This window comes from Somniosus microcephalus, chromosome 21 (genome assembly GCF_052327205.1).
Source record: "Somniosus microcephalus isolate GS21.2 chromosome 21, FLI_Smic_1.0, whole genome shotgun sequence".
NCBI classification, from domain to species: domain Eukaryota; kingdom Metazoa; phylum Chordata; class Chondrichthyes; order Squaliformes; family Somniosidae; genus Somniosus; species Somniosus microcephalus.
The window spans coordinates 65,526,604-65,539,808 of record NC_141007.1 but is presented as its reverse complement, the minus strand read 5'-3'; the positions used below and the strand labels follow the sequence as shown (position 1 = coordinate 65,539,808).

At 42.3% G+C, this 13,205-nt stretch overlaps 1 protein-coding gene across 4 annotated transcripts in view; it reads right to left on the bottom strand.

Moving 5' to 3' along the window:
• The window catches only part of rnf213b (ring finger protein 213b), a 183,783-nt gene that overhangs the window by 85,453 nt on the left and 85,125 nt on the right, over positions 1–13,205 (bottom strand). For all 4 annotated transcript variants that reach the window (XM_085963799.1, XM_085963796.1, XM_085963798.1 and 1 more), the window contains 4 exons: positions 8,763–8,927; positions 6,827–8,012; positions 5,328–5,518; positions 2,719–2,874 (listed from right to left, as the gene is read on the bottom strand). In XM_085963799.1, the coding sequence (XP_085819925.1) occupies positions 2,719–2,874; positions 5,328–5,518; positions 6,827–8,012; positions 8,763–8,927 (1,698 nt within the window). The remainder of the gene's footprint in view (positions 1–2,718; positions 2,875–5,327; positions 5,519–6,826; positions 8,013–8,762; positions 8,928–13,205) is intronic.

Here is a 13,205-nt window from a genome sequence, read left to right as displayed (position 1 = left end):
TGGGACTTGGTGCGGGTTAGGATAGGGGCAGCAGAGTCTTGGATGAGCTCAAGTTGAGAGAGGATGGAAGAAGGGAGGCCAGCCATATATGTCCAAGTCAGCCTCCCTTATACTTAAAGGAGCGAAGGTGCGCCGTACGAGGGGAGCGACTAGGATGGGAGGGAGCAAGGTTTTTACTGGGGACAAGGAGAAAAGCAGAGGTGAGGGAGTGACTGAGCAGATTGACAGGTGCAGAAGTATCGTAGCGAATTGACAGCCAAAGGCTAAACAGTTGGGAGCTTAAAGTGCCGTTGTAAGTGAATAACGAGGCCACATGAGGTGGCACGGTCGAGGGGGTGGTCATGAATATGGGCAGTAGAACTTATATGGTGGTCGAGGTTAAGGGAGGACAGGATGGCAGTGAACTCAGAGGAGAGAGGATAAAGTGAGTTGAGATGGAGGTTGAAGTCAGAGGATGAGGAGTCATTCAGTGCAGAGGCTGAGGGAAGAAAGGAGTGCGGATACTTTGGTGAGAATCTCAGGGTGGGGCTTAGTGGGCGGCAGAAAACAAAGATTTTCAGGGAGAAGCGAGAGGAGTGCAGCAAGGTGAGGTGCTCAAAGCAGGAGAAGGTGCCAGAGGAGTAGGGGGAGAGACCAGAGTAAGATTTGGTGATGAGGGCCACACAGCCACCACACAGGTTTGGGCGGGGCAGGTGGTGGACGGTATAGCCAGGCATGGAGGCTTTAGGAAAGGGCAAGGTGACATCACCGGTGAACTAAGTTTCCATCAAAGTCATGATGTCTATGCAATCATCCACAATAAAGTCATGGATGGCAAGCGCCTTGTTCGCAAGTGAACAGACATTCTGGAGGGAGATGTGAAGAGGGCCACGGATTGTTGATCTGCGAGCACAGTCTATGGTACTATCAATTCTCTACCATAGAAGGCTGTGGAGGCCAAGTGACTGAATATATTTTAAAAGGAGATAGATAGATTTCTAGACACAAAAGGCATCAAGGGGTATGGGGAGAGAGCGGGAATATGGTATTGAGATAGAGGATCAGCCATGATCATATTGAATGGTGGGGCAGGCTCGAAGGGCCGAATGGCCTACTCCTGCTCCTATTTTTCTGTTTCTAATTAGATATATATCTCTATTACTACAACTACAACTTGCATTTCTACAGCACCTTGAACGTAGTAAAATGTCCTATGGCGCTTCACAGGAGCGTTATCAAACAAAATTGGACACCAAGCCACATAAGGAGATATTAGGACAGATGAGCAAAAGCTTGGTTAAAGAGGTAGGTTTTAAGGAGAATCTTAAAGGAGGAGAGAGAGATAGCGAGGCAGAGAGGTTTCGGGAGGGAATTCCAGAGCTTAGGGCCGAAGTAGCTGAAGGCACGGCTGCCAAAGGGTGGAATGATTAAAAGCGGGGATGCTAAAGAGGCCAGAATTGGACAAGTGCAGAGATCGCGAAGGCTTGTAGGGCCGGAGGCAGGATGGGGCAAGGCCATGGAGGGATTTAAAAACAAGGATGAGAATTTTAAAATTGAGGTGCTGCTGGATCGGGGCCAATGTAGGTCAGCGAGCACAGGGGTGACATGTAAATGGGACTTGGTACAAGTTAGGAAATGGGCAGCAGAGTTTTGGATGAGCACACGTTTACGTAGGGTGGAAGATGGGAGGCCGGCCAAGAGAGCGTCGGAACAGGCTAGTCTAGAAGCAACAAAGGCATGGATGAGGGTTTCAGCAGCAGATGAGTTGAGGCAGGGGCGATGTTACGGAGGTGGAAGTAGGCGGTCTTGGTGACAAAGCGGATATGTGGTCAGAAGTTCATCTCAGAGCCAAATATAACACCAAAGTTATGAACGGTGTGGTTCAGCCTCAGAGGGAGAGGGATGGAGTCAGTGATTGGGGAACGGAGTATGTGGCGGGGACCACCCAGTTGGACTGCCTAATATATCAGCCCTGAAATTGCAGTCAGCGGCGTAGCTATGGAGTACATCGTCGACCGCCAAACAAAATCCGTACTTACCTCGTTTAAAGCCCCAAGTGAAAACTTGCTTTGAAACACGACTGAGTTATGCGCAGCTTAGTGGCCCACAGATCCCATGGGTGCACCTTGGTGCGTAAGTGCACCTGGGATCACGCGGGGTGATGCTCCTTTCACCACCCAATCAGGGAACATAGAAAGTCCCATGTATTACAACTTGTGAATTAAACAGTGTGATACTAATTATATTTGACAAGTACAGTACTGGGCTTTAAAAAGCACAGCAAATACTTTGGACTAAGTACAGTTATTTAGTGGAAGACTCTGCAAGATTAAAAAAAAATGAAAACAATGTCATCCCTTAAACCGAGCTTTTACAGCTATCTGGTAGGTTCTTTTACATGTTCTTATTAAATTATTATACAATTTTCTCATCGGTCGTCCCCTTATCCTGTGCAAACAGGCTCCTGCACCTGTTTGTACCAGGCTCCTGCGCCTGTTTGTACCAGGCTCCTGCTTGCACCAGCCCTAGAATTTTCCAGCGTAACTGATGCGCAGTGGGTGGGCAATTAGCCCAACATTTCAATTTCAATGAGGACTTGAAAGTCGCAGTGGATCAGCTGTCTATTCAGAACTTGCGAAAACCCCAAACTTGCAGCCAATTTCAACGGCGGTATGACGGTGTACTCAGAGTACGCCGTCATACTGACTGCAAATTCAAGGCCATCTTTAGTATACCTACTTGTCTTGCACGTTTCCTAGAAAGGAATTCAGACCCCTCAAGCATTTCTATGATGTACATATGGCATGGTTTGCACTTCCACATTTTTCCATCAGTGCCCATCAGATACTGCAAGATGAGTAGTTTGAAAAGAAATTCACATAACCCTTTCTGTACCTGAAAGAAAAATACTCTTATCAGCTAAATGTACAGTGCAAAACAAAATGCTAATGTTTAGGATATGCAAACAATTTTTTTAGAATGTAGAACAAGGTCATCTGCCTGCCTATCATAAATGACATTTATGAAAACATAAATCAAAAATCTGATTGTGGAACAAACATAAATCATTAACCACAAAAAACAACTAGCTCTTGAATATTCTTAACTGATCTAATTTTGTAACATGGAATGCAAAACCTGGTAAAGCAAATTTAAGATATGCCCTATAAGCACAAAACATTGAAAGCAAACTGAGCAGCTTGTACAGACACTATAAAAGCTTTTCTGTACATGGTAACTCGTATAGTCGTCGATGATTAAGTAAGAGGATATATGACTGAGAAAATAATGCATTTTTTTAGTACAATATTCCTATTCCTGCAGTACTCATTATCAGCTAATGGAAATGGGCAACATAATTATTTAGAGCAGTATTTACAGAATAATAGTGACTTATACCATCTGTTGTAGGAAAATTATTGGAATCTATAATTAAGGATAGAATGACTGAGCACTTCAAGAAATTTGAGCTGATTAGAGACAGCCAACGTGGATTTTTAAAGGGTAGGTCATGTCTAACTAACCTAATTGATTTTTTTTTGAGGAAGTGACTAAAGTAATAGATTCAGGAATGCCTATGGATGTAGTTTATATGAAATTCCAGAAGGTGTTCGATAAGGTTCCACATAAGAGACTGTTAGCTAAAATTAAAGCTCATGGAATTGAAGGCAAACTATTGACCTGGTTAGGCAGTACAAGACTGAGGGCAGGGATAATGGGTATGTACTTGAATTGGAAGGAAGTGACTAGAGGTGTCCCACAAGGATCTGTGCTGGGGCCTCAACTATTCATTATATTTATTAAATGACTTAGATAACACAATAGATAGCCATATATCTAAGATGCCAATGACACAAAGATTGCTGGCACAGTAAGTAGTGTAAACGGAAGCATAAAATTACAAGAGATAAATATAGATTAAGTGAGTGGGCAAAACTGCGGCAGATGGATTTCAACGCAGATAAGTACGAGGTCATCCATTTGGACCAAAAAAGGATAGATCGGAGTATTTTTTTTTTTTTAAATGGTGAAAAGCTAGGAAGAGTGGAAATTCAAAGAGATTTAGGGGTCCATGTCCACAGATCACTAAAATATAGTAGTCAGGTAGAAAAAAAGACTAATGGAATGTTAGCCTTAATAGCTAGAGGGCTAGAATACAAAGGCGAGGAAGTATTGCTGCAGCTGTACAAAACCCTAGATAGACCACATCTGGAGTACTGTGTGCAGTTCTAGGCACCGCACCTTACAAAGGATATACAGGGGTATTAGCCTTGGAAGGAATGCAGCACAGATTCACCAGTATGTTACCAGAACTTTGAGGATTATATTACAAGGAGAAATTACATGAACTAGGCTTGTATTCCCTGGAATATAGAAGGTCAAGGGGTGATCTAATTGAGGTTTTTGAAAGGAATTGATGGGGTAGAGAGAGAGAAACTTTTTCCACTGGTGGGGGAGTCCAAGACAAGGGGACATAACCTTAAAATCAGAGCCAGGCCGTTCAGGAGTTAGGAAACACTTCTTCATGCAAAGGGTGGTAAAGTATGGAACTCTCTCCCACTAAAAGCAGTAGATACTAGCTCAATTAATAATTTTAAATCCAAAATCGAGATTTTTGCTAGACAAGGGTATTAAGGAATATGGAGTCAAGGTGGGTGGCTAGAGTTAGGATACAGATTAGCCATGATCTCATTGAATGGTGGAACAGGCTCGAGGGGCTGAATGGCCTACTCCTGCTCCTACAGTAATGAAGTGGTACTGCAACTGCCTCCATTTATGACTGAAACATGCATCAGGTCTGTCAATTTATAGTTCATGCACTACAGAATGAACCTGCAACAACTGCTCCATGTATGAGAGATTTACAAGTATTGGGTTTAATAAGTAAGACATGCTATGTCAGGCTGGTTAATGGTAAATAAACATTTGCTGAGAAAGTAGTGGAAAAGGACTTGGTTCGACTTGTCCTTTTGATTTGTGCCCACTATTTCCTAGACCTGCTGAAATAGTGAAAAGTTAGACAGCTTTAAGCAATGATTTATGTCCCCTACATATCTAGATTCCAAAACTCAATTTACACAGAGCACATCAAAGTTACCACAGAGATTCCGGTCAGCTAAATTTAGGATCAATAAAGGAAAAAAAAAAAATCTATAATTTTTTTTAAATGAACACATTCACAAACCATTAAGGTATTACTAATTTTTTTTAAAGTGTTAAAAGGGAAAAAAATGATATTACTGTTGTAAATCTGAGCTTTCTAACTTAGACATACATCACACATCGAGTCAAAAAGCCACACCAGGTGTGGATTTTGTGATCAGTTCATTCTTTGAAACCAGACTTACAGAAGAAGTGATGTCAAAGTGAAATATCATGGGCTCATTCTCATTCGATGGTTTTATAAAAGGCAAAACAGTCCTGAGAACTTTATTTTCATCGACTCGTGGCTCTATCAGGCGGATGGTTTTCAACAAGCTATCCTTCCCGGTTTGTTTCTTTAATGTTTCATGGAGTCTCTTCACATAAAGTGATTTCCCTTTTGAAACAAAGAGTTTTTAAATAAGCCTCCGTTTAAATTTTTAAAAATCTTTGCAGCTTTCTTTACTATTCAATCCAGAAGCTATTTAGGAACACATCAAAGTCACAGCACATCCATCTAGTTAGGAGTGCAGGCCTGACAACTTTTCCTTGACTGGTGCTGTGTTTAATCAATTACTCACACTAATTAAATTAAAACTTACGTTAAAAAGTAGACAGCATACCAACACTTCTTTACTTCATGCAAATTTTATATAATTTCAAAAGAATTCTCTTCCTTTTATCAATAGAAAACATTGCTGGTTCTAAGCTTTGGTTCTTCATGGCCCCGGAATTTGTGGTCAGCGACGAAACAAAGGGGTTCGCCGTTGGCGCCGAAGTAAGCTTCCCACAGAGATCTCGCAATCGGTGTGTCAAGAAGTTCGGGTTTTCCGATGGGCAATTCAAATCAACCGAGTATAGTGGGGATCCCCTAGTGCGAGCTGCTGTGACCTCAACAAGCTGTCTAAGCAGCCAATCAAAATGCAGAATTCTCACAGTGAACCAGGAAGTGGGTAAGCTCTTAAAATTCTAACTTTTAACAAATGTTAGAGAGAGAGCAAAATAACATTTGGGGCTCTCACGTGGGAAAAGGCAACCTGAAATAAAGATCAACAAGTTTCTCAAAAATATCCATTTTAGCAAAAATTAAAAAATTTGACACTTTAAATTATTTTTTCAGGGCCATAATGTTTGTTTAGCAGTCAATATGCTGTTAAAACTCCAGTTACACCCAATCTAAAAGGGTCTAACTTTTAACGGGGTATTTGACAGCGGTATTAACACAGAAGAGCTGAAGTTTGTGTCAGTTTACACTGATTGTTGGCTCTGGGACAGGGAGGGCACAGCGCAGCCTGTGGAGGAGCACAGAATGACAAACCGCAACTTCAGGATTTCTGCAGTAGGCTGCGCAGGCACTAAATCCTTGCGCAAGTTGCGGCAAGTTTCAAAGGCGAAATGATGGCGAATGCTGCCAGTTCGCCGGCTTCAGGGCCGCAAATTCTGGGCCAATATATTTTAGTTAAGGTACGCTACTGAATAGTTTATACGTCACTTACAAATTAAAACATCTGCATCAATGAGTATGCAGATCATAACTATATAGGCAACAATTTACTTGATGTTGCACGCAGTTACAAGTTGCTTTTGAGCTTGTACACATCCATACTCAAACCAAAGAATAACTCTATAAATATTCAGTTCATTCCTTGCCCATTAGGAAAGATTCAGCATGTTGAATCATCATAAATATTATATAGGAACTTACCAACTCCAGCTCTTTTTGAAGATATGATCCTTACAAACATCCCATCTTTAAACACAGAAGCTGCTGATGCAACGGTTGATGCAACTCTGTAGTGCTTCTCCAGATAACTCTGGATTTTCTCAAAAGGCTCGTGCGGAATCACGTGCGCCTTGTATCGACTAAATGCAGATGGAATGTAGCAGTGCTCCCTCTCACAATTGCATAATATGACCATCTTATAATCTGACTGACTCTGCAACTCCAGACTTTTGAACAGTTCTTCAAACCTTACACTGACATCGTAAGTCAGCTCATCTGCATACAGCAGTGCATGTATCTTGGAACCTTTGTAACCAGCAGTCAGGCACCGCCGCAGAAACAGCTCTACTTGCTCGTATGTAGTTTCAGCTGTGCAAAGCAGTACTTCATCGTAAGCAGGCAACGGCTGGTCGCTGGAGTGCATATAAATGCACAGAGCAGCTGTAAGCAATTCAGAGTGTGGACAAGCAACAAGATTAGGATGACCTTTCTGAAAGCCAGGTGGAAGAGTTCTTGCAAAAGTTTGCTTTGTGTCAGCAACAATATCAAGAAGTTCACCAAGGGTGCTGATATTGAGACAGTTGGACAGAAAATAAGTCATATTCTTCATATAGTGCTCCCACAGCAAGTCCATCTTTTTCTCCATGTCTCTTTCCTTGGCTATGTCTTGGATACCTGCTTCTGTCTTAAAAATTCTACTAGCACTCTTGCCACCAGCTAATAGCCGAAATCTTGTGCTCTTATTTCCTCCAGCAAGTTTCGTCAGAGCTATTTCTAGGTCTTTAGCAGTACAGTTGGGTTTAATGAAGGACAACATCATCAGGACATGAAGTTTGGTGCAATTCTGGTCAAATAACTGGGTGCAGAGGTAAACAATCTGTTCAGCAGTGTAGAAGTTTAAATAATAATATTGGGACCTTTGCTGATCCATATATTGCTTCCACATTTCCAGATAGGTTTCCATCTTTTTACAGAGAATGGGAAGCTGTTCGATGACATTTCCATTAACCTTAATCTTACTAACTTCCTTTAAATTGAAATTCATCATCATGCAAGCCTCATTCTTCCTTGAACAGTACACTTCTGCTTTCCAATTCCTAAATAGCATGTTGCCAGCAGAAGACAGACTGATGAAGGACGTTGCAAGCCTTTGGACATTGGCAAATACCTGCATACAAAAGAATTTATTTATAGTCTGCAACTGAAATAACTGAGAAAGATTACATGTGTATATGCACAACAAAATAACTAGACTCCTCAAATGTTATCCTTTCCTTTGACAAGTTATAGTAAATAATGCCACATCAACAGAGGCTCTCAGCAAAGACACAAGTAACTGCTCAACTTTCATGTTTGGCTCTACTAGCCATTGGGGTGACGGCCTCGGTACTTTGAGTCTTGTGATTTCTCATCTATCTTGTAATTGTTTAAAAAGTTATCACAATATAATTTAACAATTCATTAATAGAAAAAGAGGCAGTGTTTTAATCATGGAGCTCCAGTATAAAGTACATTTTGATCTGGATAGACAAATAGTTTTATATAAATCACTGTATTAGTGCATTGTTATAATCACTGCACTGCCAATGAAATTAAGCTTTCCATTATAATTTAAATTGGACCCAAGTTCTCCCTTGATATTTCTTACCACCTCACATTTTTGTGGGAAATGGCGCTGAGGTGTTCCTGCCACCAGCCTAGCTGAGAATGGATAAAACCAACAAGGGTTGGCAGATTTGACTGGCAAGTAGCCTTATGATTCAAACACAACCTGGATGTTACCAGGCTGCTTACAAATACTCATCAGCACTCAAAAGCCAATGAGTGTATCAGCGCTGTGCTTCCCACTCTTCATGAAACTAAAAGATAAATCACTAAACCACATGGATGTAGTTAATGCTTTAAGGTAGCTGGTTACCTCTACAAATCTTTCCACTTCTTCCCGTCCATGATCTCCCTTGCCTGATGTCAGCATGAGTTTGTTCTGCAATTCTTTCAATTCTTCGAGAGTGTAACTTCGCACCTCCTCACCGTCATCGTGCACTTCGGGCAGATTTAATACGATAGCTGACCCTAATGAAAGCTGTGAAATAAAATATTAGCAACTCACCTCAAAACAGCTTTTACTTGTTGCTTTAAAAACCATTAAAACCAACTTTTAATGGCTACTTTCTGTACCCCAGAATACAGCAATGATCTCTTATCGTTAGAAGGTTGCATTTACCAGGTTCAAGATTACATGCATATTAAATTGCAACACATTTTAAATGATTAGAACTCATCTTGCTTTTCTGATGCACGATGCATTCCAATCTCATGAATGTGCAAAATTTGGGAGTTGGACAGATTTAGGTGCAGTGATCTCAAAAATAATCTTTAAAGTTCAAATAACAAGCAAGCTTTCTAGCAATAAAATAAAAACATTTTTGGTTGTAATTGCCTTTGAGTGGAGACTGGATGACATTAAGGAAGCAAAGAGTAATTGCAAAACAAAAGTAGCCTGGAAAAGTAGAAGCCCAGAGAGCAATATGTAGGACAGAACTGGATGTAAACTAATGACCCAGAAGTTACCAATGAGAACCAGACATATTTTTCTGTCATTTTCTGTCTTGTACAGACTCTCTCAAGTCTATGTAAGAAAAAGCACGAGAGAGATTGGTTTCCCAACTTAAGGTAATCAATTACGGTTCAGATGCTTCGGAAGAGTACTTGAATCGGCGCAAGCGCAAAATATCAACAGACTGCTTCTGCATTAGACAGCTGTTGAGCAGCAGAGGCTTATTTACAGACACCAGTATCTTATGCTAGGCAAATGTTACAGTAGCACATGATGATACTATGTACTGACCACAGCTGCAAACACCAGGGTCATCACAGTTTTTGTGATTGTTATTGTAATTTTGGATCAACAGCCGAACACACAAAGTTCCACAACAATGGCAACTTGCTTCATGCATTATCTTGTATTTGTTTTTGTAGATCAGCAAACAGGGAATGTCTCAAAATCTATAATTTTAAAGAAGGCCTTAAAAAAAGAGCAAGGAAAAGACCAGCAATTGACCTCGGGATAGCTACAAAACTATAACTATATAAAATCCACTCATTTCTTTGGGATTTTATATTAATACTACTACTACAATAGGCTTAAAATAAGTTTGTTTATTAACTGGGTTGTAAAATCAAGTCAGCAGGACTTATCAAACTGTAGAAATTTTAAAAAACAAAGCTAATACTGATAATAAGCACCTCACTATACGATATGCCAAATAACTGCCCGAATCCGAAGTTAAAGCTCAAGACTGAAGCCTTTTATTAAATAAGAATCATGGCAGAGTTAACAGAGTCCATCATCGACCGAGCCCCTGGTAGAACATACCAGAAGAGGGGCGGGGCCAGGGAGGAGCATTAGTGGTTCCCCCTAGTGGAACATTCCAGACATTACAAGTGCAAGTACAAATATCAGAACACAGTTTTTTCATCACATTCACCCCCTGCTATAGATTCAGTCTGTCAGGTGGTCTGATAATCCTCTGGGAACGACGTAACTCTTGCCGAGGCTCCTCCCGGAGTACTAACTCCGGTTCATTCGAATTCCCAGAATCATCAGTATTTTCCACACTGAGGGTTTGTGTCTCTGAAGGTCCAATACCACGATTGAAAACTCTACTCTCAGAGTTGAACTCTTTTCGAGCTCCAGCAGGTGCAAGATCTTTAATAGAGACCGTATCCTCTCGCCCATCCGAATATTGAATATACGCATACTGGGGATTAGCATGGAGGAGTTGTACTTCCTCCACCAGTGGATCAGTCTTGTGGCCTCTCACATGTCTGCGCAACAACACAGGGCCCGTGGTCGTCAACCATGTGGGTAACGATACTCCATTAGTAGCTTTTCTTGGAAAACTAAACATCCTTTCATGAGGGGTGGCATTCGTCGCTGTACACAAGAGACCTTATGGAATGCAGCACGTCTGGCAGGACATCCTGCCAGCGAGAGGTCGGCAGGCCTCGTGACTTCAGAGACAGTACGATAGCCTTCCACACTGTCGCATTTTCTTTCTCGACCTGCCCATTACCACGAGGGTTATAGCTGGTAGTTCTACTCGTTGCAATCCCCTTCGATAGCAAAAACTGTCGTAATTCTTCGCTCATAAAGGAAGAACCCCTATCACTATGTATATAGTTAGGCATGCCGAACAAGGAAAACAGTTGGCAGAGGCATTTAATTACAACAGCACTAGTCACATCCGGACAGGGGATAACAAAAGGGAGCCGAGAGTACTCGTCTATAATATTAAGAAAATAGACATTACGGTCGCTCGATGGAAGGGGACCTTTAAAATCGAGACTCAAACGCTCAACTGGTCGAGTTGCTTTAATAAGATGAGCTGGCTCGGACGGCTTATAGAAGCGGGGTTTGCATTCAGCACAAACATGACAGGTTCTGGTCATTGTCCGGACCTCCTCAATAGAGTAGGGTAGATTGTGGGACTTAATGAAGTGGTTCATTCTGGTAACCCCAGGGTGGCAGAGTGCGTCATGGAGACTTTGAAGCTTATCTGTACCTAGACTAGCACATACTCCTCATGACAAAGCATCCGATGGCTCATTAAATACTCCAGGCCTGTACTGAATATCATAGTCATATGTTGACCGTTCTATTCGCCATCTTAAAATCTTATCATTTTTGATCTTGCCTCTCTGCTTAGTGTTGAACATAAAGGCCACAGATCGCTGGTCAGTAATGAGCGTAAAACGTTGGCCAGCGAGATAATGTCTCCAATACCGGACTGCTTCAATAATTGCCTGTGCCTCCTTTTCCACTGAAGAATGTCGAACTTCTGGTCCTTGCAATGTACGAGAAGAAGAAGGCTACTGGTCTACCAGCTTGGTTAAGAGTTGCTGCCAACGCAAAATCAGATGCATCACTTTCCACTTGAAAAGGGATCTTCTCATCCACGGCACATACCACTGCCTTCTCAATGTCCCGTTTGATATTAAGGAAAGCCTCCTGAGCTTCCGCCGATAGTGGAAAAGACGTCGACTTAATAAGAGGTCGGACTTTATCTGAGTAGCTAGCCACCCACTGGGCATAGTACGAGAAGAATCCCAGACACCTTCTTAAGGCTTTTACAGTGTGAGGTAAAGGTAATTCCTTAAGTGGGCGTAATCTTTCAGGGTCTGGCCTGATTACCCCATTCTCCACAACGCAACCAAGAATACACAAACGTGTACTATTGAAGGTACACTTGTTTTCGTTGTAGGTCAGGTTTAACCTCTTTGCAGTCTCTAGGAACTTCGCGAGATTTTGATCATGCTCCCGTTGGTCACGCCCACAGATGGTAACATTGTCCAGGTACGAGAATGTTGCTTCCAACGTGTATTCATCCACCATACGATCCATCTCCCATTGGAAGACGGATACCCCATTCGTCACTCCAAAGGGCACCCGAAGGAATTGGAACAGGCGCCCATTAGCTTCGAAGGCCGTATAAGGTCGGTCTTCTACTTTGATGGGGAGTTGATGGTAGGCAGACTTTAAATCAATGGTGGAGAACACGCGGTACTGAGCTATCTGGTTCACCATCTCAGAAATACGAGGCAAAGGATAGGCGTCTAATTGGGTATACAAGTTTATAGTCTGGCTATAATCGACCACAAGTCTTTTCTTCTCATTAGTTTTAACCACCACCACCTGGGCACGCCACGGGCTACCACTGTGTTCGATGATTCCCTCCCGTTGAGGCCTTTCCACTTCCTCTTTTATAAATGTTTTATCTTCTGAACTATACCGTCGACTCTTAGTCGCTATAGGTCTACAATTAGGAGCAAGGTTCGCAAACAAAGAAGGTGGGCTTACGTTTAAAGGCGCGAGCAACGAGGCCCGACCAGTTCCAGGGAGCAGTGAGGTGAGGAGGAGCCCGGTATAAAAACCGGCGCAAGCACCGAGGCCCGACCAGTTCCAGGGAGCAGTGAGGCGAGGAGCCCGGTATAAAAACCGGCACGAGCACCGAGGCCCGACCAGTTCCAGGGAGCAGTGAGGCTTACCAACTCAGCAGCGGGGAGAGAGGTAAAAAGGAATCAGAGTGTGACGTCACCAGGGAGCAGGTAAGTGATTGGTTGGTGAGTATTTCTCTTTTTTAAACTTTAACTCTGTAGTTTATAGTTACTAGGGTCTTTTCTGGTGTAGCAGGGACTGTTGGTAGACTATACAAGCGCCTTAGAGATATCTTTAATTGGTGATAGTGAATTAATTTACATTAATTAAAGGGTAAGTCATGCCAGGAGAGCCCAGCCCCGTGTTATGCTCCTCTTGCTCTGTGGGAATTCAGGGACACTGCCGGTGCCCCTGATGACCACG